Source organism: Somniosus microcephalus, chromosome 14 (assembly GCF_052327205.1).
Source record: "Somniosus microcephalus isolate GS21.2 chromosome 14, FLI_Smic_1.0, whole genome shotgun sequence".
NCBI classification, from domain to species: domain Eukaryota; kingdom Metazoa; phylum Chordata; class Chondrichthyes; order Squaliformes; family Somniosidae; genus Somniosus; species Somniosus microcephalus.
In genome coordinates, this window is record NC_141000.1 from 122,287,750 (window position 1) to 122,313,209 (window position 25,460).

The 25,460-nt window shown below is 47.3% G+C and overlaps 1 protein-coding gene across 2 annotated transcripts in view; it reads left to right on the plus strand.

The window, feature by feature from the left end:
- Positions 1–7,057, plus strand: part of LOC147107884 (E3 ubiquitin/ISG15 ligase TRIM25-like) — a 38,552-nt gene extending 31,495 nt beyond the window's left edge. For both annotated transcript variants that reach the window (XM_086007262.1, XM_086007263.1), the window contains exon 7: positions 4,381–7,057. In XM_086007262.1, coding sequence (XP_085863388.1) covers positions 4,381–4,910 — 530 coding nt within the window. In that variant the 3' untranslated portion in view covers positions 4,911–7,057. The remainder of the gene's footprint in view (positions 1–4,380) is intronic.
- The last annotated feature ends 18,403 nt before the right edge of the window (positions 7,058–25,460 follow it).

The following is a 25,460-nucleotide window of genomic DNA, read 5'->3' on the forward strand; positions in this document are numbered from 1 at the left end:
GGCACGTGAGGACGCATAAAACGGACCCCCTGGTCGAGCGGGTGCACGTCCTACACGCCAACCCCCAGTATGCCTGGGTGACATACCCAGACGGGCGGGAGGACACGGTCTCCATACGAGATCTCGCACCCTCGGGTACCCCTGAATTACCACCGTTATCCCCCTTACCACCGTTATCCCCCTTACCACTGTTATCCCCCACCACCCCTCCCAACCCAACCCCTGCAGACGGCATGCCAAAGCCCCAGGAATCTTCGCCAACCACCCAGACACCAGACCCGACGTCGGATGCTGCAACACCACCGCCGCCACCACGACGATCAGGACGTCAGACAAGGCCTCCTGATAGACTTAACTTGTAGTACCCTTCACCCCGCCGGACTTCACATTAAACAAGGGGTGAATGTGGTAAACCACTGTATTGTATATTGCCACCTCTGGGTGGCGCTGTGTATGGAGGCATGCCTCAGCTGACTCCACCCACCACTGTGTGGGTTTCGTTCAGACTTGTTCAGTCACTCACGAAGAAGCATGGTCTCTTCTTAGCTAATAAAAGCCTTATTCATCTCTTCTTTCGACTCATCATCTCTTCTTCGACTCATCACCTTTTATGAAGTAATTGATAAGCGTATCACTACGCCAACAGCCCACACAATAATGCAAAGTTTAAGGATGCCACTGAAGCCTTGCGCTCGATATTATTCCCCCCTCCCCCTACGTTGCCAGGTCTGTGCCCTTGTTCGTGTGCTTATCGTTTCCAATAGCAATGTGATGCACTTGTGCGACGTGCTGATGAGAATCAATGTGTTTACCGATTGGTTGTCAAGTCTGTGTTGTGTGTTTAGAGGCAGAGCACGTTCAGGTTAGACTTGCAATCAAAAAGACCATCTTTGGTTAAGAAACTAGCCCAAAAATAGGCACCCACCCAAACAAAACTATTTTGTTCCCCACGGTAAAACAAAAACAAGCCTAATTAGCCGTGAACCCGCCGAATCTGAAAACACTGATTGACAAACTCACCAACATTGGTGGAATTGTTTTGAAAGGAGGAAGTTGTAAAACAGGTTGCCTCTTGCCCCAAGGCACAACTCATACGTTTACTACAAGTGCATGAATATTTGGATTGCCTGAACTGTAGAAGTTGGCTTCTTAAAGGTGTAAAAGATGTCAAAGATTCCTTGGCCCTATTTGAAGAAGAGCAGGGGAGTTTCTGGCCAACACTTAACCCTCTACCAAAACCATTAAAACAGATCCCTCTGTTTTCTGAGGGACCTTGATGTGTGCACATTAGCATTGTATTTGCCTACATTACAACAATGATTACACTTAAAATGCACCTCATTGGCCGTGAAGCATTTGGGTAATTCTGAGGCTTTGAAAAATATAATTGCAATTTCTTTCTTCTTTACCAAAATAACAGTGAAGAAAACCCTGCATGTTTCTTCGTCGGGGCTCATATTCCAGTGAGTGTGACTTTATTGGATGAAGGTGGCCCTGTAGCCCTTGGTGTTGGGTGATGAGGGAGCTCTGCACCTGCTGGCACCACTTCTGATAATACAGTAGCTGCCTGCCCCTGTTCACCTGGCAGTTCTTGAGTGATGCTTTGAGGAGGTTGGCTGCATTGGAAGACTATGCCACCAACCTGAGAGGCAGCTGGCTCACCTGTCCCTCCTCCTGGCAGGCTGGGCACACCTTCTGGAGGGCCAGGGATCTGCGTGAGAACAGGCTACGTAGCACCAGTGAAGAGTGTGAAGCCTGTCATCAAGGTTCTCTCAGGCTAATGCTCCAGCCTATCAATTCTGGCCCTGAGAGACTCCTGTCAGTGGAAGCCCAAGGTCTCAATTTCCTCAGTCACAGTGTTCCTGAGAGAAACTGTGCTGGGGTTTCCAACCATTGTCCTAGGGGGCGCCCAAAATATTGCCATGAATTGCCACGTGCTCCTGTGATGCGCTGCAAATGTGTGAGCACCAAGTGCATTACTACTGCAGATTAATAGTTTGCTTCTTGCTAGCTACGTGGGAATAAATGTCATGGCAACCAATGAACAATCATTCTGCTAACTTTATTGTATATGAAGAAAGCTGCACACAGTCAATAGTAGAGTTAAACCAAAGGTTGGGGGAACCCAGTCCTTCGTCTGGTATACAAGGAGGAAGCCCTGGACCCGGTTGGCAGGCAGACCATAGAGAGAGTGAGAGGCAGGGAAGCTGGAGGCCAGGGCCAGCTACAGCTTTGTTACAACCTTCTGCTGCTCTTCATCTTTCAAGCTATTGCACCACACACAACCTGTCAGCAAGATGCCTCTTTGAATCCTCATGTATCTCCTTGTACTGAAAGTCACATGTGATCCATGCTCCTCAGCAACCCATTGTAACCTCTCCATTTGCTCTTCATGATGAGCCAACACAACTAGAATCAGAGAAGGCACAAGGACTGACAGGCTCCTCCTGCTTGTGTCCTATTTACCGCAGCCTTGCACGCAACATCATGCACCCTTTCTTTGACAAGCGCCAGGAGAGATACATCCACCTGGGGGCATAGACAGTGGTGCGGAATCAGGGTGCTGCATCCAAATCTCCGCTGCCCTCCTAACTCACACGAAGTTCCGTTCACCCTTCACCTCTGTGCTCGCTGACCTACATTGGCTCCCGGTCCGGCAACGCCTCAATTTAAAAAATCTGATCCTCATTTTCAAATCCCTCCATGCTTTGTCCCTACCTATAACCTCCTCCAGCCCTACAAGCCTCCAAGAACTCTGCCTTTCTCCAACTCTGTGAGAAACTAGGAACTGTGGAGGAGCAGAGAGATTTAGGGGGCCAAGTACAGAAATCGCTAAAAGCCAGTGGACAGGAGCAAAAAAGTAATGAAAAAGCCTAATGGAATGTTGGCCATTATCTTAAGAGTGCTGGAATACAAAGGGTTAAAAGTTATGTTGTATAGAGCTCTGGTTTGAACCCCGCATCTGGACACTGCGTTCAGTTCTGGGCCCCGCACCCCAGGAAGGATATATTGGCCTTGGAGGAGGAGCAGCACAGATTCACCAGAATGATACCGAGGCTAAAAGGGTTAAATTATGAGGGCAGGTTGCACAGACTAGGCTTGGATTCCCTTGAGTATAGAAGATTAAGGGATGATCTAATCGAGATGTTTAAAATGATTAAAGGGTTTGAGAGGGTAGATAGAGAGAAACTATTTCGCCTGGTGGGGGGAGTCCAGAACAAGGGGGCATAACTTTAAAATTAGAGCTAGGCAATTGAAGGGTGATGTCAGGAAGCACTTCCTCACACAAAGGTAGTGTCTAGTGGAAATCTGGAACTCTCTCACCCAAAAAGCTGTTAAGGCTGGGGGACAATTGAAAATTTCAAAACTCAAATTGATTGATTTTTGTGAGGCAAGGGTATTATAAATCTCATCATTCATCAAGAAACTACTCGTGAAATAACATTGGACGGCCAGCTGGTGGTGCTGTCCAAGGAGTATAAATACTCGGGCATCGGCCCCAGCTTCCCAAGGACATTTTGTAAGACAGGGAACTAGTGAAGTACAACTAGACCTCCATGTTCTGAAACAAGTTGATTAAAGCCTTGCTTTATACTCAAACCAAGTGTGTAGTGAGTTTTATTACGTCAAAGGGTATTAAGGATTACGGAACCAAAGGTAGATGGAGTTAAGATACAGATCAGCCATGATCTAATTGAATGGTGAAACAGGCTCAAGTGGCTGAATGGCCTCCTCCTGTTCCTATGGGCCTGAGCCCTGGAACTCACTCCCTAAATCTCTCCACTTCTCTGCTCCTTAAAACCTTTCTTTAACCAAGCTTTTGGTCATCTGTCCTAACGTCTCTTTCTATGGCTCGGTGTCAGTTTTTACTGATTAAGCTCCTGTGAAGCACCTTGGGATGTTATACTACATTAAAGGCACTCTTATAAATGCAAGAGTATGCTGGGTCTCTGTGCGATTCTGCCAGATGCTTTCTGTGCTGCCTGACTGATTCCGCCTCCTTGAATTGCTCCTCCTCATCCTTTTCTTACTCCTCCAAATAGCAAGAGCAAAGATAGAGTTTTAGCCTCTTTGAAGAATGATAAAAACAGCCTGATAAATGTTGCTGAGGGATTTCTTCTACATTAAAAATAAACTAATATGAATTTCCCAATTTGCGTCAAAGTTTGAATATTTTGAATTGACAATGTTTGTACTGACTGGCCAGCAACGGGACACAGACACTAATCAATATGGATTCTGCTTGATGGACGTATATGTAACATGTACAGTATACAGTGTTAGTGGTTATACGGGGCTCCCACTATCTGAGAAATATTTTCAATCTTACTCTGCCGCTGTCAATCGTTGATCTGATAAACCTGTTCCTTGCCTCTCTAGGGAAATATTCACGGATGACCCTGGATCCTAAGACTGCAAACAAGCACTTGATTCTGTCTAATGATCGGAGATCAATGATGTACACTTATCAGGAACAGTCTTACCCAAGTAACCAAGAGAGGTTTAAAACCTACTCTCAAATCCTCTGCTCCCAGAGCTTCTTCTCAGGATGGCATTCCTGGGATGTGAAAACTGATGGTAATTGGTGGGGAATAGGGATCGCTTATGGGAGCATACAGAAGATGGGTAGCAACTCTGATCTTCGCAACACCTCAAAATCCTGGTGCTTGCATCTCTGCATTAGTACCCTGTCAGCCTGTCATAATAACCAGTATACACGACTACCACTGACCCCCTCTATCAGCAGGATCCGAGTTCAGTTGGACTACGATGCAGGGACTGTGTCATTTTTCCATGTCACTGACACACTGACACACTTGCACACGTTTAAAACCATATTTTCTGCACGAGTGTTTCCAGCGTTTTGCTGTGAGGACAAATTTGGGCTAAAACTGTTAAATTCATTCTGAAGTTGCCCTTGCTAGTCCACTTTAGAGAGCATTTAAGAGTAAACCAGTTGGTGTGGGACTGAGGACACATATTGGCCAGACCGGGTAACAACTTCCCTAAAGAACCAGCTGGATTTTTCCCACAATGCAACAGCTTCATGGTCACTTTTACTGATACCAGTTGTTTAATTTCCAGACTTTTTTTTCAAACTGAATTCAGATTCTCAAATGTCATGGTGAGGTTTGAACTCAAGTTCTCTAGATTATTAGTCCATGCCTCTGGATTACTAATCCAGTCTCATAAATATTACACTATCGTACCCTGGTAATGGTTAATGGTTAAACTGTAGTCAAAATGTATGCCTTAAAATAAAATGCACTGTATATTCTCCTCAGAGATTACAAGGCACGAGTCAATGGGCTGAATGGCCTCCTTCTGTGCCATTATGACTCTGACTCTATAACTATGTAGGGGTAAAGTGGTGAAGGATACTGATATTTATGTAAGGTGGTGAAAAATTAAATAGCAAAAGAAATGCCAAATTAGTGGCTTGTTATAAATGCTTGCTGGTGTCTGGGGTGGGGGCGGGGTTTGCTATACTGAAATGCAGAAAAATAAGTTGAAAACTTATTCGAGTTTAGAAGACTGAGAGGTGATCTCATTGAAACATATAAGATTCTGAGGGGGATTGACAGGGTAGATGCTGAGAGGTCGTTTCCCCCTGGCTGGAGAGTCTAGAACTAGGGGGCATAGTCTCAGGATAAGGGATTGGCCATTTAGGACTGAGAGGAGGAAGAATTTCTTCACTCAGAGGGTTGTGAATCTTTGGAATTCTCTACCCCAGAGGGCTGTGGATGCTGAGTTATTGAGTATATTCAAGGCTGAGATCGATAGATTTTTGGACTCGAGGGGAATCAAGGGATATGGGGATTGGGCGGGAAAGTGGAGTTGAGGTCGAAGATCAGCCATGATCTTACAGAATGGCGGAGCAGGCTCGAGGGGCTGTATGGCCGACTCCCGCTCCTAATTCTTATATTCTTACCTTATGTTAAAAGGGAAAGTTGAAATGGAAAGGGGTTTAGTGACTTCTATTCAGAGCTGGGGATGTTTTCAAACTGAAAGTGAAGCTCCCTAAGTATCAAACAAAAAGCCAAAAGCAACATGACATAGTGGTGATGAATGATGATCACTGTACTATCATTTGCAACCTCGCCCCTGCTGCCAGCCAGGGCTCCTGTTATTAGACCCAAGTCTCTGGGCATATTGGCTCATTTGGGGGCAAAATCAGGCGGGGAAGCTTGCACACTTTGTAAGGGAGCCTTGGCCCTCATTTGCGTCCATTCAAATTAATGGACGGATGTTCGGGTGGGATCCCTTACGGGCATGCAGTCCTCCCTGCCCAGTATTCCTCTATGTGCTGTGCTGAGGAGATCCAACATCACGAGGTACAGGAACAGGGTAATCTGACTCTTGGTCCCAGCTGCTGCTGTCAGACCCAAACTGATGGGATCCAACCGCCACTGGGCATGAAAGGCACGAGATACTTTATGGTATTCTTGTCCCAGGCTTAATGTACCCTCGGTATAGTGAGTTTAGCAAAAATCTACCCCTTAATGACTTACAAAGATCAGGCAGTTAGGTGCAGCGATTTAGCTTGGTCAGCAGTAGCACAAAATGGGTCATGGCGAATCGGCAGCTCGTTTTACATCGTGTTTGACTTCAGTGGAAAAGAATATCGGGCACAGTGTCAAAAGGGCAGCCGATTCGCCATCTCCAAACATCACTGCCGTGTCGGAGCTTCTCCCTTTAGACATTTTGTCAGAGCTGTTGGCTTCATTTCGATCACAAAGTTGTTCCAGTTTCCAAAAGTGCCTGTGCTGTCCAAATGAACAGAGGCTGACTTGAGTTGAGAAAGAGCAGCTTGTGAATCTGTGAATGAAATACTCCGGTGAGTGGTGGCGGGGGTGGGTGGCAAATGACCAGGCACTGCAGACAGGGAGCGCGGCGCAGGAATCTGTCAGAACCTGCTCTTTTTCAGTTATCCCTGAGAATGACAGAGAGCACCTTAATGTGTTCGGTTTCTTTGTTTGAATACAGATGTATGTTCCCAAGAGCTGCAGATGTTTATTTTTGCTTTCAAACGTGTCCATTTCTGATTTAATTACCTTTTCTGTTGAATAAAATGACTATAGAATGCAGTGTACAGTGCAGGTTGTGTGTTGTTAATTGAATTTTTTGGTGAATGTCGTGCCAAACGTGCAAGTGGTTTCTCACTCCATGTGCTGCTCCTCCTGAATGTCTTGTGCTGTGCACCGAGTGCTCTTAAACAGAGTGTTAAAGTTGGGAATTTGGAGAGAGTGGAAGTCTCTGGTAAGTACTGGGTGAGTACCAGGTGTAAAAAAGTGAAATTTAGTTTAACATTTTGCATTTAACTTAGAACTTTAAAAACCGTAAAATAAACTGTAGTTAACAGAAACTGCCTGTCAGTGGCCGTTAACTGTCAATCAGCTGTATGTGTTTGTCTGAATAGTTGCTCATTTCTGTGAGCAGGAAGCTCAGTCAACACTTGTAACTTGGGTGTGGCTCAAAGGTGTATAAAAGTAAACCGTATCTGCTGACGCACAGAGTGGTGTTAAACAGAGTCTTTGGGGGTGATTTTGCCAATGGGGACGTGATGGAGGCGAGACTGCTGCTTGTCGGGTTTTAGTCCCGCCTCCATCGACGTCCGGCCAACCCACGCTATTTTCCCTTGATTGACCTTGTTACGCCCGCCCAGCGGGCTTAGCAGGCCAATTAAGGGAAAGCCGGTTACTGGTGACGTCAGCGAGTGACGTTTCATCTGTCAAAAGCTCTTGACAGATGAATTGTCATCGTTTGACAGCTCTGTGAAGCTCTCATACACTGACAATCTGTCTTCTAAGTTGAGTCCTGGGACACAGGCTCAGCTAGAGATCTGTCCTGAGCAGAAAGCAGAAGGCTGATGTATTTGAGAATGCAGCGGCCATTTTGCTTTCTCTGCCGGTGAGATGAGAGACTCCAGAGACCTGAAGGGATGAAGCCTGGAGGAAGAAGCAAAGGTAAGTAAAGCTTTTAAAACACTTAAGACTCATCTCACACATTTACCTCGGCACACATGCACCCATCACTCACCTGCACACCGGACATCTTGGCCCCTCCGACCCCCGCAGACCCACAGCTCGCCTCGCTTACCCTGGCGAGGTTCGGAGCTGTCGGGAAGCCCACACTTTAGGTGACAAAATAGGGATTATCCAAAAATTAATTGGCACTAATCCCCTTCCCGCCTCGAGGAGGCGGCTCCCAGCGCGGGTCAGGTACCCGCCTCCTGGGAAGATTACACGGAGGCGGGTTGGGGGCAGGATGGGTACCTGCCCCCAGATTCTGCCATTTTCCTGGCAGTCCCGCCTCCATACCCACCTCCTCAGGGCTGGCAAAATCGCACCCTTAAAGTTGGGAATTTGGAGAGAGTGAGAATTCGGAGAAGAAGGTATTTTTTTGCTTTTTTTCCTACTTTTTTTTTGCCTCCACTCTTTGTACTGGTTTGTGTTACAGATAAATATTTAAATTAATCTACCTATAACTTAAACTAGATCTAGTAATTAGTTAAAAAAACGAAACTATAAGCTAATTAAATACATAGACCTTGAATTTTGGGGGTTTAGCGCCGGCCGTTAAGGCCCGTTTTGAATAAAAAATGGCGACCATCTCATTTCTGCCCGCTTCCGGCGGGTCACTCGGTGGCCACCATTTTTGGCAGGTCGGCAGGGCTTCTGTTGCCTGCGCTCGCTGCAAAAATGGAAATGAGGCAGATTGCGACGTTAATGAGTGTACAACGCTCACTTGACGCACGATCTGCCAATTTCGCCATCGCCGCTCCATGTACTGCCCTCTCATAATCACAACCAGCTGGCCAAGCATTCAGCAGCAGGAAGGAGCCTCCAGCAGCGATGTTTAAAGAGATCATCAGCAACAACTTGCAGCTGACATGGTTTCAGTTTCAGTGGCTCAGTGGGTAGCACACTTGCCACAGAGTCAGAAGGTTGTGGGTTCAAGTCCCACTCCAGGGTTTCCCGTCTACTCTCTCAGGTGGAGGTGAAAGATCCCATGGCACTATTTTGAAGAAGAGCAGCGGGAGTTATCCCTGATGTCCTGGCCAATATTTATCCCTCAATCAACATAACAAAACAGATTATCTAGTCATTATCACATTGCTGTTTATGGGAGCTTGCTGTGCGCAAATTGGCTACCGCATTTCTCACATTACAACAGTGACTATACTTCATTGGCTGTAAAGCACTTTGAGACGTCCGGTGGTCGTGAAAGGCGCTATAGAAATGCAAGTCTTTCTTTTTTGACCGGCTCTGTGCAACTTTCTACAACTCTTGCAGCTTTCTCAACTTGTTCAAAATTCCTGAGATGACAGGGAGTGTTGTTGCAAGTGGAGAACACCTTCATTCTCATTTAAAGGCTTCTGCTCACACCATTTGCTCACAGTACCCCTCACGCTCGAGTGTCTTCAGGAGAGGGAGCGGAGGCAGCAATGAAAAGGAGAAGATGCGCGCAGAGGGAGGAGGAGGAGGGCTCTCAACAGGAGGCCTTACCCACCTAGGGTCTTCCGAGAGCACTTCTCTTACCTCCACCTAAGCAAGGAGCAGTGTTTTAAGAGGCTCCGCTTCACCAAGGAGGTGGTCACAGAACTCTGCCACATCCTGCAGCCAGACCTGCAACCTCAGAGCAGGGCGACCACGGTTCTCCCAGTTGCCCTGAAGTTCACTGTGGCCCTCAATTTCTCCGCTAGTGGATCCTTATAATCTGCAGCAGGAGACATAGCTAACATCTCCCAGTTCGTCATCCATCGCTGCATCTGGGAGGTCATATAGGCTCTCTACTCCAGGAGAAGGGACTACATTGTCTACTCTCTCAACAGAGAGAAGCAGGATGAGCGTGCATGTGGCTTTGGCAGGCTACCATGGTGCAGGGTGCTCGGAGACAAGGGCTATCTGCTCTGCACCTGGCTGATGATTCCCCTTCCGCAACCCCAGCACTCATATAATGACAGCCATGCTGCCACCAGGAACATCATCAAGCAGACCATAGGGGTGTTCAAGCAATGGTTATGCTGCCTTGACCGCTCGGGAGGAGCCCTCCAGTACTCGCCGGAGCGGGTGTCCCATTTCGTGGTGATCTGCTGCATGCTTCACGACATAGCCATCATGAGGGCGTAGCCCTTGCCACCAGGGATTGCGGGACCACCTCAGGAGGAGGAGGAGGAGTGAGAGGAGGAAGAGGACGGGGAAGAAGAGGGAGGGAGGAGGCAGGCAGCAAATCCCTGTTCCGGGCGGGCTGTCTGTGAACGCTTCATCAGAATCCGATTCCATTGAATGAAACCTCAGATCCCCGTTGCTCACCACTTCCCCATCATAGCATCCCTCTGTCACGGAACATCACAGCGTTGTTCTGGGACAAAGCTGAAATGAGAGCCCCCACAAAACACACATTCCAAAAAAATTATATATTTATCCAAATCCAATCAGCATTACAGTATCAGCTAATCACATTTGTGCATTCCCTTAGTGTCTGTCTTTCGTGTGCCTTTACCTACTCTAGTGCTCCTACGCAGTGTTCCCCCTGTGACTGGAGCGTGGCTGGTAGAAGGCTGCTGACTTTCAGTGGGACAGACTACAAATGAGCCTTGCACGACGACCTCGACCAGCTGTGGACATAGAAGGCCCGGCTGTAGACTACACTGTAATGATATCAGCAAATAGTGATGATATTTGTCTGTGTTTGATTACTTATGCCTTACAGCATATTTGTCTGTGTTTTTGATTACTTGTGCCTGACCAGCAGAGGTCATGTGAGAGACAAGCAGTCCAGAGGAGTTTTACTTTCAGTTTCATTCTAGATGCATCACAGCATAGTGTGTTCTGTAAAAAGCTGTAGAAAGTCTTGAACAAGACTTTAGATTAAACAACATTCTCTTTCAGAAATGAGTCTTTATTGAACCCAAAAAGAAATCAAAACATGATGTCAGAAGTGGCTGAAAGAGAAAAAATCTGAAGTTAGCAACTTGATGGGACAGTGAAAGCAGTTGTGGCAAGTAAGCGAAATCAGCTCTCCACATATTAGCAAGCCAGAAGAGAACATCGTTGCTTACCATTAGAGAATAGCTAACGAAGTGAAAAAATGGAAGGTTTACTCCCACCGGCGACGCTTCAATTGACAGGTAATGTGGCTGAAAATTGGAGAAGGTTCAAACAACGTTTAGAGTTGTATTTAGCGGCAATCAGAGCTGACGAGAAAAGTGATAACCAAAAATCGTCCGTGTTCTTACATGTCGTGGGTGATGCAGCGCTGGAGGTATATAATAATTTCATATTTGCTGTTGATGGAGACAAAATGAAGCTAGATAAAATAATGGAACAGTTTGAGGCCTACTGCATACCTAAACGCAACGTGACCTTTGAGAGGCACAAATTTTTCACATGTGTACAGAAAATCGGTGAGACTATTGATCAGTATGTGACTGAACTGAGAAACCGGAGCAAATCGTGTGAATTTGGGGGACTCACAGACTCGCTGATAAAAGACAGACTGGTGTGTGGTATTCCAGATAATGGTCTAAGGGAAAGGCTGCTAAGAGAGCAAGATCTAGACCTGCGAAAAGCCATAGCATTGTGTAGGGCTACAGAGACTGTGAAGTTGCAGGCAAAGGAGCTGTTCAGTGACAGTAGCTGCAACGTGGATGCAGTGAGAAAGAACGGATACAAACCGTTTAACAAAGAGAGCGCCAATGTGAAAAAAGAGACGTGGCCAGCAAACGAAAATGAAAGAGACAATCGGAAGTCATGTAGTCGATGCGGTACACAGCATCCACCAAGAAAGTGTCCAGCATATGGTAAAACATGCAATAGATGCAACAAAAACAACCATTATGCCCGTTGCTGTAAGAACCAAGCGCAACAAAGCAAGGTCCATACAGTAGATGAAAGCGAGCTAGAGGAATTCAATGTAGATGTTGTGTCTGAAAACAAAAAAGAAAGAGACTGGATGTTGACACTAAAAGTGAATGACATACACATTCCATTTAAATTGGATACTGGAGCACAAGTTAATGTGATATCAGAGACCGATTTTAAGAGAATTAGACCCAGACCAAAGTTACATGGAATACAAGTGAAAGTGACCGGATACTCAGGTACTGATATACCAGTGAAAGGAAAATGCATTGTCAAAGTAACACACAAGGACAGAGAGCACACGCTAGCATTAATCGTGGTGCCAAAGGATGTGCAAGCCATACTAGGGTTAAAAACCTGTGAGAGACTGAACCTGGTAAAGAGAGTCCTCGTTGTGGAAAGCGAAGGAGAGACAGTCTATGATGAATTCATGAAAGAGTACAAAGACCTATTTAAGGGTCTAGGCTGCATTCCAGGAGAACACACGATCAGAGTAGATAAAAGTATGACACCGGTCATACATCCATGCAGAAAAGTTCCGTTTGCTCTTCAAAAGCAACTGAAGGCAGAGTTGGACAGGATGGAAAGCCTGAACGTGATTCAGAAGATAGATGAGCCAACTGAGTGGGTGAGTTCCCTCGTCGTAGTGGACAAAAAGAATGGAAAGCTCAGAATTTGCCTGGATCCAAGAGATCTAAACAGAGCAATAAAGAGAGAGCACTTCAAGCTTCCTACACGTGAGGAAATCATGGCACAGTTTGCAAATGCAAAATATTTCAGCAAGTTAGCTGCGTCCTCAGGATTTTGGCAGATGAAGCTGGACGAAGCAAGTTCAAGACTGTGCACGTTCAACACTCCATTTGGCAGATACAGATTCCTAAGGTTACCATTTGGCATTGCCTCAGCTCCTGAAGTGTATCACAAGACTATCCATATGATCTATGAGCACCTGGAGGGAGTTGATACATCAATGGATGACATCATAGTATGGGGAACCACGAGAGCTGAGCATGACGAGAGACTGAAAAAAGTGCTGGAAGCAACAAGGAAAACAAACCTGAAGCTGAATAGAGAGAAATGCCAGCTCGGGGTGACAGAACTGACATTCGTGGGAGATATCCTTAGCAGTGAGGGCATCAGACCAGATCCCAGAAAGGTGTCCGCCATTGAGAATATGCCAAGGCCACAATGCAAAAAGGACGTGCAGAGGTTTAATGGAATGATCAACTACATGGGTAAATTCATATCCAACCTCTCAGAAAAAATAGCGCCACTGAGAAGACTAACTGAAAAGAACATAGAATGGGAATGGAATCATGAGCATGAGAAGTCATGGAGCGATCTAAAGAAACTGCTCACAGAGGAACCAGTTCTGAGGTTTTATGACCCAGCGAGACCCATCAAGATATCATCAGATGCATCACAGAGTGGGCTCGGTGCCGTTCTTCTGCAACAATATGACTACTGGCAACCTATTGCATATGCATCGCGCTCAATGACAAACGCGGAGACGCGATATGCTCAAATAGAAAAGGAGCTGCTCAGCATCACATACGCCTGTGAAAGATTTCACCAGTTTGTGGCAGGACAAGCAATCAGTGTAGAGACTGACCATAAGCCCTTGATTGCATTGTTCCAAAAGCCACTGAATAGCTGTCCGCTTAGAATACAAAGAATGATGATCAGGCTGCAACACTATACATTGAATGTTGCGTACACACCGGGTAAGTTGATGTATACAGCAGACACGTTGTCCAGAGCTGTTGACCCAAGTGAGCCCGCAAACACCACAATGGATGAAAAAGTGAACGCCCACGTGGACATGATCACAAGTGCACTGCCCATAGCAGATGCAAAAATGGAGCTCATAAAGACTGAGACAAACAAAGATGAAACAATGAGACGACTGAGAAAAAGCATCTTGGATGGATGGCCCAACATGAAGCAAGACTGCTCACCTGATATAGCAGAGTACTGGAACTGCAGGGCGGAACTATCAGTGGTCGAAGACATCATCTACAAAGGAAGTAAAATAGTTATCCCAAAGAGTCTGAGAAGAGAGATGCTAAAAAAGATCCATGGAGGACATCTGGGAATCGAAAAGTGTAAGAAAAGAGCACGAGAGGTGATGTACTGGCCACGAATCAACCAAGATGTGACAAATGAGGTGTCAAACTGCACAATATGCCTGAAATATCGAGCAAGCAATCCGGTAGAACCACTAAAGCCACACCCAGCACCAGACAGACCTTACCAGAAGGTAGGCGCTGACCTATTCGTATGTCAAGGGAAGGACTATCTTGCCGTCACAGGCTATTACTCCCTGTATCCAGAGGTTTGTAGACTGTACACCACCACTGCAGAAGCTGTGATAAGAAGTATGAAAGCCATATTCTCCAGACATGGCGTGGCAAGCGAGGTCTTCACAGACAACGGACCCCAGTTTAACAATGCAAATTTCCGACACTTTGCCAAAGAGTGGGACTTTGTCCACACAACGTCAAGTCCTCACTATCCACAGTCCAATGGACTAGTGGAAAAATCGGTCCAGACAGTGAAAAGACTGATGTACAAGGCAAAAGACAGTGGAACTGACTTCTACCAAAGCATGCTTGTATACCGCACAACACCGCTCGAGTGTGGTATGTCACCAGCCCAACTCCTGATGGGACGTCGGCTAAGGTCAAACCTACCCATCCCGGAGAACCTCCTGAAAACAAAAGAGGGGGAGAAAGTTCTAAAGTCTGTGGGTTATATGGTGAATTAATACACAGACTACAAGAGTAACTTTAACAGGACTTTACTATTCGAAAGTCAGGGCGAATCTGCCCAATAAATCCTTACACAGCACTTATATACCGGTGTGGTCACCACCGGTATTACAGTATACAGCAGCCAAGATAAAGTAGTGCAACACCTAAAATAGTTCTCTTAAAGGTGGACGGTTACATACAATAGTTCTCTTAAAGGTAGAACGGTTACATACACTACAATCCTCCCTTTTTAGCTTACAACATACTTATTCCCCATTAAACATAACATCATAACATCTATCCAACTTCATTTAAAAGCAGTTCACAGATGTAGTCTCTGCGGAAAACAGTTCACAGATGTAGTCTCTGCGGAAAACAGTTCACAGATTCAGTCTCTGCGGAAAACAGTTCACAGATTCAGTCTCTGTGGAGGTGCCTCCTGTGCTTCTTGACTCGGTCCGGACAACGCCTCGGTGGTCTAGCAGTTTCCTGTGGTGTAGTCGGTTCACGTTGCTGGAGCGACTCATCCAATAGTCCTTCACTGGACTTAACAGCTTGAACTTCCGTCACTTCTGAACCAGCATTGTTGACTTCTAAAAGCTTGAGTACCTTGGGAAGTTTTTCTACTTCCAAACTGATTTGGCTACGTTCGGAGGGACCACGTGCGTGATCTGGTAGAGGTGATAATGGTTCAGATGGGACATCTTCTTCTGTTTCGTCTTTTCCTTTCCTGCTTCTTGGAGACTCTCTGTGCTCCGCTGCCAGCCGCATGCACAGTTCCTCCTCCTCTTTCTCCTGTTGCCTTAGCAGCGTCACCATCTCACGGTGTTTCTTAGACTTTTTGTGATTCTTCAGGGTTTGTGCACTTCGGAAGATTTCCCCACAAGCTGGGCAGAACAGGTCATCGTTATATTCGGTGTCGTTCAACAGGACATGGTAATAATCGGTGTCGTCCTGAGCTAGGCTAGCGAGAGGGTCTTTTATTTCCTCCATGCCCAGCTGGACATTAGCCAGCTTTTGTTCCAAGTCCCGACATCTCTCCTGAAGAGACTTCTTCATGTGTTCAGCTTCCTCCAGCTTTTTCTGGGTTTCCTGCAAGTCTTTTATTAATGACCTCATTCGTGATTTCAATGCTTCAACTTCCTTCGGAGATTGATTGATCGTACTATTCAATCCCTCTACTGGAGCAGCTGTTTCAGCATTTTGTTGTTCGACATTGACGTGAGTCAGCGTACTTTTGGCATCCAAGGGTTGCTCTGCTGCCATCTTCTTAGTCTGTGTTGCAACCTCAGCTATTTCAATAACTTTTGAGAGCTCCGAACCCCTTTCCTTTGAAGATTGAAGCTCGTGTTCAAATTGTTCCCATTTCAGAGTCTTGTCCCTCAGCATATGAAGGAGTTGGCTGACCGTTAACTCTTCTGACCTCATCCGTTTCCCAGTAGCTGCAGGGCTGTTTATAACCTTGCCCTGGGGCTCCTTTGCTGTTTCTACTTCGCCATCATCCGCAGCCTCCACCATTCGAATTTCCACAAATGAATCATCCGGTGATGCTGCACCCAACTTCAGTAGGAGCTCGGAATTCATGGCGACCAACTCAGCCTTTTCTGCCTGCAATCTGCTAACAAGCGCCTTCAGTTGCTGAACATCTTGCTCCACCAGATTAGAGCACGCACCTTCAGAAACCGAATCAGCTTTGATTCGTTTGGCCTCCTTGCGCAGACGGTTTGTGTGCTCCTGCTCCCTTTTCTCCCTCAGCTGTTTCTGTTGTCTTTCCAGATTCTCCCACTCTGTGTCAAAGAACGTTTTCATTGCTTTTATCTCTTGCTCGAGACGGCAACTCAATTGTTCTAATTGCTGTTGTAATTTGAAATGGAGTTGAGTTCAAGCCCGGTGTTCCTCAGACTTGTGCATGTCTGTAAACTGGACAGACTCAGAATTCTCTGCCAAACTATGTTGTTGTTGTTCAGTGGAATTCTGTTCTGAAACTTTGTTCTCCTTTGAAGCATCAGTATTTATGCACTCCTTCGTTTTTCCAACCTTAGTCAGCAAGTCCATTTTAGACTTGTCTTTCGCACCTGGGCTGGTCTTGTCGTCATCCGTTTCAGAGTCTGAGCTGATTGTCTTCACCGAGTTCTCACTCGTTATTGCTTTTAGGTAGTGCCATTCCATGTTTATTTCCCTGATCCACTCCCGTCCCAGAAGTGGTAAACCTCCCTCAGGTAGTACATATAAGTCCATTCCTTGGTGTTCTTTGCCCCTGTCTCTCACCTTGACTTGTATCTTTCCCATGGGGTATACTTTATGCCCCGTGTATGTCTGCAATACGATCTTGGTATCTCTCAAGGGTATATGTGAGAATAGCCGGTTGTAATCCCTTCAATTTATGACTGATAGGGTTGATCCTGTGTCCAATTCCATTTTCACTTGGACTCCGGCTACTTTTAGTGTGACCCAGATAGTTTGTAGGTCAGCTTCCTTACTCACATTGTGAATTCTCAGACTACCCAGTTCCTGGCCGTTCGGGTCTGAATCCGAATTCTGTTCATCTGAACTCTTCTCAGCCACCTTGTGTACCTTGCTGTACTTTTCCTGCGGTGACTTTTTTCTGTTGTTGGTCTTCTTTCCTGACCGGCATACTTTAGCTATGTGACCAAGCTTGCCACATTTTCTACATTCCTGGTTTTTAAACCAGCATTGGTTCTGTTCGTGTGTTGTCTTCCCACAACGATAACATTTTGTTGTACCCGAAGTCATTTGATCCACGCTGAGTACCGCTGTCTTCAGCTGCATTTCCGCAGTGCCTCTCACGGCTGCTTCGTGTGATGCTGCAATAAGGACAGCCTTGTCAAGTGTAAGATCGTTCTCTTCGAGCAGTCGCTTTTGTGTTCCTTCCTTCGACAACCCGCACACGAACTTGTCTCTCAATGCCTCTGTCAGATTTTCCCCAAACTGGCAGTATTTCGCTAGTCTACGCAGTTCGACCAAGTATTCCGCGTTGCTTTCCTCTTTCCGTTGCGTCCTCGCATAAAATTTGAATCGTTCCGCCAACATCAGCGGTGTGGGGTTCAAATGATCCTTCAGGACAGCAACAATATCAGCGAAAGTCTGATCCGCCGGTTTAGCTGGTGATAGAAGATGCTTCAATAGCCCGTATGTCTTCGCCCCCATTGCGTTTAATAAGGTGAGAGCTTTATCATCATCTGCTATTTTATTGGCCTCACAATATATCTCGATGCGTTCTACGTACGTGGCCCAATCTTCCACCTCGGAATCGAAGTTGTTGATGTTACCATGCTTAGGCATCTTCACTATCTTTTTGAGAAACCACAACGAATTTGTTCGTTACTTTTTTTTTTCCAAAAATGGCGGTTTCCCGCGCTTGTCTTCTTCCCCGCCCACTTTCAAAATGGCGGTTTCCCGCTTCTGTCTTCTTCCCCGCCTACTGGCGGCTTCCCACGTTTCTTCCCCTGGCGGGAGGGGTAAGCTTTCCTTCGGGCGACGACCGCTGGCTTTCGGAGTTCGCAGCCTGCGCGCCGGCTTCAGTGTGTTCCTTGTTCCCTTTTCTCGGCCGGCAACCGGCGCTGGGGACAACCCGTTGGCGGCGAACAGTTCCAGCCGCTGGGCGGAATCTCGCTCGGTCTCCCTCGCTCGGTCCCGTTCCCCCTTCACTCGGGCTCTGTCTCTCCCTCAGCGGCTTCCAATCGTGCCTCCCAGCCCTCTCGCAGTCCGGTCCTTTCCTCCCCCGGCTGCGGCTGAGTTCTCCGCGGTTTTATTTATTTTTATATCTTCCCGCACCTTACGATCCCGGTCGCAGCGCCTCGTGGCCTCGGTAGCTGCCCGGCCTTTTTCGCCGGTCGCGGTCTAGCTGTCTCACGACGCTGTTGCGTCTCCCAGCCCGCTTGTAGCCCGGTCTCTCACACCGGCTGCGTTCCCGCTTGTAGCCCGGTCTCTCACACCGGCTGCGTTCCCGCTTGTACCGCGGCTTCCGTGCCCTACGCTGCCCCAGTCTCAGCGCCTCTGGGCCCGACTTCTGTCCGGCTCCTTTCCCCCAACCGTGGTCGAGTTCACCGCCCTTATCCTCCGTTTCTTTTTATTTTCCCCCTACTCACAGTCAACGTGGCCGACTTGCTTCTCTTGGCTGATCGGCTCACTCACCGCCGTGGCAGAAGGGACAATAACAGCCTGTTGCTGATGGAAGGCTTCGTGTCTGAATCCTTCCTTCTTCCTTGCTCTGCAGACTCGAGTCTTCTCCCAGCAGAACGACGAGGGCGGGTGCCTCTTCTCGACGCTCGTTAACTGCTTCGGGTGTGTCGCTGCCGCAGGGTAAGATCGAACCCGTCGCCACTGTAAAGTCTGTGGGTTATATGGTGAATTAATACACAGACTACAAGAGTAACTTTAACAGGACTTTACTATTCGAAAGTCAGGGCGAATCTGCCCAATAAATCCTTACACAGCACTTATATACCGGTGTGGTCACCACCGGTATTACAGTATACAGCAGCCAAGATAAAGTAGTGCAACACCTAAAATAGTTCTCTTAAAGGTGGACGGTTACATACAATAGTTCTCTTAAAGGTAGAACGGTTACATACACGACAAAAGTGAGGAAGTTCAAAGAGCAACAGAAAGAAAAGCAAAAGTATTACTATGACAGAGGAACACAAAACCTACCTGAACTCCACACTGGTGACCCAGTAAGGTTGAAAGACAAAACAAACACATGGACTCAGAAGGGAACTGTCCTGAGTGAAGTTCAACCAAGATCATACACCATTCAGACAGATGAGGGTGCTGTTCTGAGAAGAAATCGTCGAGATCTTCTCATGGGACCAGCCACAGCAGGTCAAGAGACTGATACTGGTGAACAACCTGATCACACAGCTGAGAACCAATCATCTGAGGCAACAACTCAGATTCAAGGACAATCAATCAGAAAATCCTCAAGACACGTGAAGCCTCCTGAGAGACTCATTGAGCAAATTTAAGGACTATTGTTAAAGAAGGAAGTAATGTTATCTTATTCTTTCTTCAAGTTCTAGTGTATTGACATATTTCATGTGAACACACAAAGCAAGGGTAAAAAACCTTGATCATGATAATGATAATGTAAGTTCATTAAATGTTGTTAGTTAAAAGTAAAATACTTTTGCTTTAAGAAAGGGAGATGTAATGATATCAGCAAATAGTGATGATATTTGTCTGTGTTTGATTACTTATGCCTTACAGCATATTTGTCTGTGTTTTTGATTACTTGTGCCTGACCAGCAGAGGTCATGTGAGAGACAAGCAGTCCAGAGGAGTTTTACTTTCAGTTTCATTCTAGATGCATCACAGCATAGTGTGTTCTGTAAAAAGCTGTAGAAAGTCTTGAACAAGACTTTAGATTAAACAACATTCTCTTTCAGAAATGAGTCTTTATTGAACCCAAAAAGAAATCAAAACATACACCACCTCCACATGGGCCGCAGCAGTCTGGGCTGGCTGGCTGAAAGGCAGCGGCAAGGGCAATTGCGGAGTGGCAGTGCTGGGAGTAAGAATGCTGTCATCCTGAGAGGACAGCAGGGTCTTGCTGTACAGATTCACTGCCACTCCCCCAGGGCGGCACCTCAGCATTCCTAGCAATCGGTTCAAGGGCAGGTGTGTTAGTGTCAGCTGTGGCTCAGTGGGTAGCACTCTTTGCCTCTGAGTCTTCAGTGAAGGTTGTGGGTTCAAGTCCCACTCCAGAGACAAAAAGTCTAGGCTGAAAATCCAGGGGAGTGCTGCACTGTTGTGGATGCAGTCTTGCAGCTGAAATGTTAAACTGAGGCCCCATTAGCTCTCTCAGGTGGATGTAACAGATCCCATCGCACTATTTTGAAGAAGAGCAGGGGAGTTATCCCCGGTGTCTTGGCCAATATTTATCCCCCAATCAATATAACATAAACAGATTATCTGGTCATTATCACATTGCTGTTTCTGGGAGCTTGCTGTGCACAAATTGGCTGCCACGCTTCCTACAATACAACAGCGACTACACTTCAAAAGTACTTCATTGGCTGTAAAGCGCTTTGGGACGTCCTGAGGTTGTGAAAGGTGCTACATAAATGCAAGTCTTTCTTTTTCTTTTCAGATTCCTGGCCTGCTGCAACACCCTGCAAGCTCCTTTTGAGACTCGTAAACCCAGCAATGACGGCAGCAGCCTGAGTTTCCACTGCAGCAGTGAGGCTTCCCCCTGTGCTGCAATGAAAGCCGTGACATCGCCTATCACACGCAGCATCATGGCTGGGTCCACAAGTTCTCTCTTGGAGTTGTCCATCATTTCCATGCTGGAAATCATGGGTTCCAAGCTCTGCGCAAAGCCCTGTGCAATGTTGGAGCCAAACTCCTCTACGCTCCTTGACACTGATAAGAGTCTCTCTGGCAGGCTTGCTATTGCACCTATCATTTCCGTGTGCACGCCCATCAAACTTCTTCTGAAGGCCGCCCCATTGAGGTCATCATCTGAATCCTGTGGAGCAGAACTCGTGCGTGAGCACGCCCTCTGGGGAGCTGGCCCCCGAGCTACTCTTTCCCCCCGGCCTGGCTGCAGCCCACTCATGCCCAGTGACTTACCAAGTGCCAATTCCGCTTCTATATTACCCTCTAAATTTCACGCAGTGCCATTTACTGAGCTGGTGTCTGCCAGTGTCAAATGCAGTACTGGTGGCAGTTCTTGAGTATCTGAAAGCAGAAAGGCACAAGGGTCGGGTTGTGGTGAGGGGATGGGGGGCACGGGGGAAAGCGAGATCTTCATGGGAACACCATCAGCGGCTTGTACGTGAGAAGAGATTGTGGGATGAGGGGGAAGAGGGATGTGAGAGGAAGGATTAGGTATGACCATATGATCATCAGCAACTGTTTCAACTTCTCCACTGGCCGTGGACTCCGCCACTGCCCCGCCAATAATTTCAGGCACGGATTCCTCCAGGCCGGCTTGGCCGCCTCCCGTCTGCGATTGCTCCCTCCTGTTATGTGCCAACTTGGCCTGCAAGAGCAAGGGAAGCGTGTCAGTGAGTGTAATACAATGTGTTTGGGTGATGTGCCTGTCATAGTCAAGTAGCTATCAGTGTGTTGTTAGAAATCAGGGGTGCCCAAAATGTATATTTTTAAATGAATAAAATCATCCTCCCACCACATGGGGGTGTGTCGGTGGTGCTCCCAGGAATTCCACCCAGTATGTCCTTCTCAGGTCTCAAGTCACTTGATGTCAGCTGCGAGAAAACAAGAGTCTCCCACTAAAACCCCAGGAAAGGCCCGAAAACTCTTGACGTCAAAGGGAAATGTCCTAAGGAGAAGAATTGACAGCTTACAGGAGCCCTAGTAAAACTGGTCAATGGGAATCAGGGGGAAAACTCTCCACTGGCTGGAGTCATACCTCGCACAAAGGAAGATGGTTGTGGTGCTTGGAGGTCAATCATCACAGCCCCAGGACATCGCTGCAGGAGTTCCTCAGGGCAGTGTCCTAGGCCCAACCATCTTCAGCTGCTTCATCAATAACCTTCCCTCCAACATAAGGTCAGAAGTGGGGATGTTCGCTGATGACTGCACAGTGTTCAGTGCCATTCGCCATTCCTCAGATAATGAAGCAGTCCATGCCCGCATGCAGCAAGACCTGGACGACATTCAGGCTTGGGCTGATAAGTGGCAGGTAACATTCGCGCCACAGAAGTGCCAGGCAATGACTATCTCCAACAAGCAAGCATCTAACCACCGCTCCTTGACATTCAGCGGCATTACCATCGCCGAATCCCCCACCCTCAATATCCTGGGTCACCATTGACCACAAACTTAACTAGACCAGCCACATAAAGACTGTGGCTAGGTATTCTGCGCTGAGTGTCTCACCTCCTGACTCCCCAAAGCCTTTCCACCATCTACAAGGCACAAGTCAGGAGTGTGATGGAATACTCTCCACTTGCCTGGATGAGTGCAGCTCCAACAACACTCAAGAAGCTCGACACCATCCAGGAAAAAGCAGCCCGCTTAATTGGCACCCCATCCACCACCTTAAACATTCACTCCCTCCACCACCGGCGTACCGTGGCTGCAGTGTGTACCATCTACAAGATGCACTGCAGCAACTCGCCAAGGCTTCTTCGGCAGCACCTCGCAAACCCACGACCTCTACCACCGAGAAGGACAAGGGCAGCAGGCGCATGGGAACACCACCACCTGCAAGTTCCCCTGCAAGTCACACACCATCCTGATTCGGAAATATATCGGCCGTTCCTTCATCGCCGGTGGGTCAAAATCTTGGAACTCCCTCCCTAACTGCACTGTGGGAGCACCTTCACCAGACGGACTGCAGCGGTTCAAGAAGGCGGCTAACCTTCTTTGTGTGACTTGGAGGTGAACTTGGAGGTGGTGGTGTTCCCATGCACCTGCTGCCCTTGTCCTTCTAGGTAGTAGAGGTTGTGGGTTAGGGAGGTGCTGACAAAGAAGCCTTGGCGAGTTGCTTCAGTGCATGCTCTGCGAATTTGTCTCTTTAACATGCAATTGGAGTTCTAGCGGGCCCCGGTTTGTTTATTACATGGTCTCCTGCTGAAATAGTTGGGTGCCCAGGTCTCGGCACCCTACCTGTCATGAATCTTATCATGACTCATGAAGTAACACTGGGCGGCCAGCTGGTGGCGCCTGTGGTGTATGTAACCGTTCCACCTTTAAGAGAACTATTTTAAGAGATGCACTACTTTATCTTGGCTGCTGTATACTGTAATACCGGTGGTGACCACACCGGTATATAAGTGCTGTGTAATGATTTATTGGGCAGTTCAGCCCGACCTCCGACTAGTAAAGACCTGTTGAATTTACTCTTGTGGTCTGTGTGCAGTGATTCTTATTAACAATAACTAGAACACACAGACTTAACAGTGGCGACGATGACGATCTTACCCTGCGGCAGAGACATATCCAAGGCAGTTTAACGGGCGTCGAGAAGAGGCATCCGCCCTCATCATCCTGCTGAGAAAAGACTCGGGTCTGAAGAGCAAGGAAGAATCCTGACACGAAGCCTTCCATCAGCAACATGCAGTGATCATCCCTTCTATCACGGTGGTGGGTAAGCCGATCAGCGACGAGCAGCAAGTCGGCCACGTGGGCTGTGAAGTAGGGGAGGGAAAAACGGAGGATATAAGGGCGGAGAACTCGACCACGGCCGGGGAAAAGAGCCGGACAGAAGTCGGGCCAGAGGCGCTGAGACTGGGGCAGCGTAAGGCACGGGAGCCGCGGTGAATGCAAACGCAGCCGGTGTAAAAGACCGGGCTGCAAGCGGGCTGGGAGACGCAACAGCATCGAGAGAGAGCTCGACCGCGACCGGGGAAAAAAGGCCGGGCAGCTACCGAGGCCGCGAGGCGCGGGATAAAAAAAATTTTAAAACGCGGAGAACTCAGCCGCAGCCGGGGGAAAGGACCGGACTGCAAGAGGGGCTGGGAGGCACGATTTGAGAACCGCTGGGGAGGGCGAACGCAGCAATACGGCAATCGCCATTACAGCCAGCGGGGAAGAAAGGCAAACGCGGGAAGCCGCCATTTTCGTAGGCGGGGGAAGAAGACAAGCGTGGGAAACCGCCATTTTGAAAAAAAAAAAAAAAATTCTTTTTGTTTCTCAAGAAGATTGCGAGGATGCCTAAGCGTGGTAACATCAACGATTTCGATCCCGATGTTGAAGATTGGGCCACGTATGTAGAACACATAGAGATTTATTGTAAGGCAAATAAAATATCAGATGAAGATAAAGCACTAACCTTACTAAACTCAATGGGTGCGAAGACATACGGGCTATTGAAGCATCTTCTATCACCAGCTAAACCGGCGGATCAGGCTTTCGCTAATATTGTTGCTGTCCTGAGAAATCATTTGAACCCCACACCGCTGATGTTAGCGGAACGATTTAAATTTTATGCGAGAACGCAACTGAAAGAGGAAAGCAACGCGGAGTATTTAATTGAACTGCGTAAGCTAGCGAAATACTGTCAGTTTGGGGAAAGACTGACAGAGGCACTGAGAGACAAATTCATGTGTGGATTGTCGAAAGAAGGAACACAAAAGCGGCTGCTTGAAGAGAATGATCTTACACTTGATAAGGCTGTCACTATTGCAGCATCGCACGAAGCCGCAGCGAGAGGCACTGCGGAAATGCAGCTGAAGGCAGCGGTACTCAGCGTAGATCAAATGGCTTTGGGTACAGCGAAATGTTATCGTTGTGGAAAGACAACACACGATCAGAACCAATGCTGGTTTAAAAATCAGGAATGTAGAAAATGTGGCAAGCTTGGTCACATAGCTAAAGTATGCCGGTCAGGAAAGAAGACCAGCAACAAAAAGTCACCGCAGGAAAAGTGCAGAAAGGTACATAAGGTGGCTGAGAAGAGTTCGGATGAACAGAATTCGGATTCAGACTCCAACAGCAAGGAACTGGGTAGTCTGAGAATTCACAATGTGAGTAAGGAAGCTGACCTACAAACTATCTGGGTCACACTTCAGATAGCAGGAGTCCAAGTGAAGATGGAATTGGACACCGGATCGGCGTTGACGGTCATGAATAAGCAAGATTACAAAAGGTTATTCACACATATTCCCCTACGGGATACGGAGATAGTATTGCAGACATACACGGGGCAAAGAGTATACCCCATCGGAAAGATAAAAGTCAAGGTGGTACACAAGGGCAAAGAACACCAAGGAATGGACTTATATGTACTACCTGAGGGAGGTCCACCACTTCTGGGACGGGAGTGGATCAGGAAAATAAATATGGACTGGCACTCCCTAAAAGCAATAACGGTAGATTCCGGAAAAAAAGATGTCAAACCTGAACGATT